Source organism: Fukomys damarensis, unplaced genomic scaffold, assembly GCF_012274545.1.
Source record: "Fukomys damarensis isolate Sample0158 unplaced genomic scaffold, DMR_v1.0_HiC HiC_scaffold_16, whole genome shotgun sequence".
Lineage (NCBI taxonomy): Eukaryota > Metazoa > Chordata > Mammalia > Rodentia > Bathyergidae > Fukomys > Fukomys damarensis.
Genome location: NW_022900928.1, coordinates 39,180,381 through 39,181,422, shown reverse-complemented (window position 1 = coordinate 39,181,422; position 1,042 = coordinate 39,180,381). Strand labels below are relative to the sequence as shown.

The following is a 1,042-nucleotide window of genomic DNA, read 5'->3' as shown; positions in this document are numbered from 1 at the left end:
AAAAAAAAAAAAAAAGGATGAAGACTCTAGAGGCAATAAAAGGAGACAATGAAGTTCAGTGACCAAAGTAATGAATCTTTAAAATCAAGGATGAGGTTATGCAAGAAAAGCTGTTGGCAAGAACATTTTAAGAACAAACTTTTCCAACAGTTTTCTAGTCAGGACATAAACATGTCTCTGAATATTCTCTATTAATTGCCCTACATGTAAAAATGTGTAAGAAAATGACCTGGGTGATATAATCAGATCTCCTAAAACACCTTCAATGATTCAAAGACTGGAATCACTCTTTAAATCATCACGAAAAATCTCAAATAAACTTGCAAAACATTTGCGAAATCCTCAAGTCACAATCCTGTCATTCCACAGTGAGACAAGATCTGCGGCCACAGGGACAGGGTCTTAGGGTGAAATATGCCCTTTCTGAGATGAGAGACATCACACAGCCTTAAGTGAGGAAAGATTGCAAGCAATCTCATCGTCTCACTGACCTACAAACACTTCTCCAAAGCAAGCCAGGAGAGGAAAAATAACTCAGGTCCTTGAACTCAGATTTTAAATGTCCTACACTTAATCCTAAAAGTTGGGGGTCCATCCTCTTCCTAGCAACAGGCAATTGAGATGACATCTAACCCCCCCTCCTTCTACAAGTGTGGACGCCACCCGTTAGGACCGCCCCTCCCAGTCAGTCACCCACCTTCCCCCAAAGCTGTGCGCCTTTCCAAGAGAAACCGACCCAAGACGAGTCCCTAGAGACCCTCCGGGCGCCAGCTACCCCGGGCAGCCTTCCCACTAAAGTAGTCCTGAGGGAGAGGCTGATGGGTCTCACCAAGTACAGTGGGGCATAGATCTTCAGGGACTCCTCCAGGGCGTCCCAAGTGATCTGCAGGAAGGAGACCAGGCAGGAAGGGTTCCAAGTGTGGCCGATCTCGTAGCAGCTATGAGGGATGGACTTGCTGAGGGCCGCCATGACGAGAAGCACGGAGGGGCCGGGAGGGGGACGGCCGGGGCTCGGGAAGGAGCGACACCGGCGGCCAACCGC

General features: G+C 48.1%; 1 protein-coding gene across 2 annotated transcripts in view; it reads right to left on the bottom strand.

Moving 5' to 3' along the window:
• Tmem135 (transmembrane protein 135) overlaps positions 1-1,036 on the bottom strand; it is a 223,182-nt gene extending 222,146 nt beyond the window's left edge. The window contains exon 1 of one of the 2 annotated variants that reach the window (XM_010633724.2): positions 830-1,036. In XM_010633724.2, the coding sequence (XP_010632026.1) occupies positions 830-970 (141 nt within the window). In that variant the 5' untranslated portion in view covers positions 971-1,036. The other variant, XM_033764268.1, reaches the window with a different exon arrangement.
• Positions 1,037-1,042: the final 6 nt, after the last annotated feature.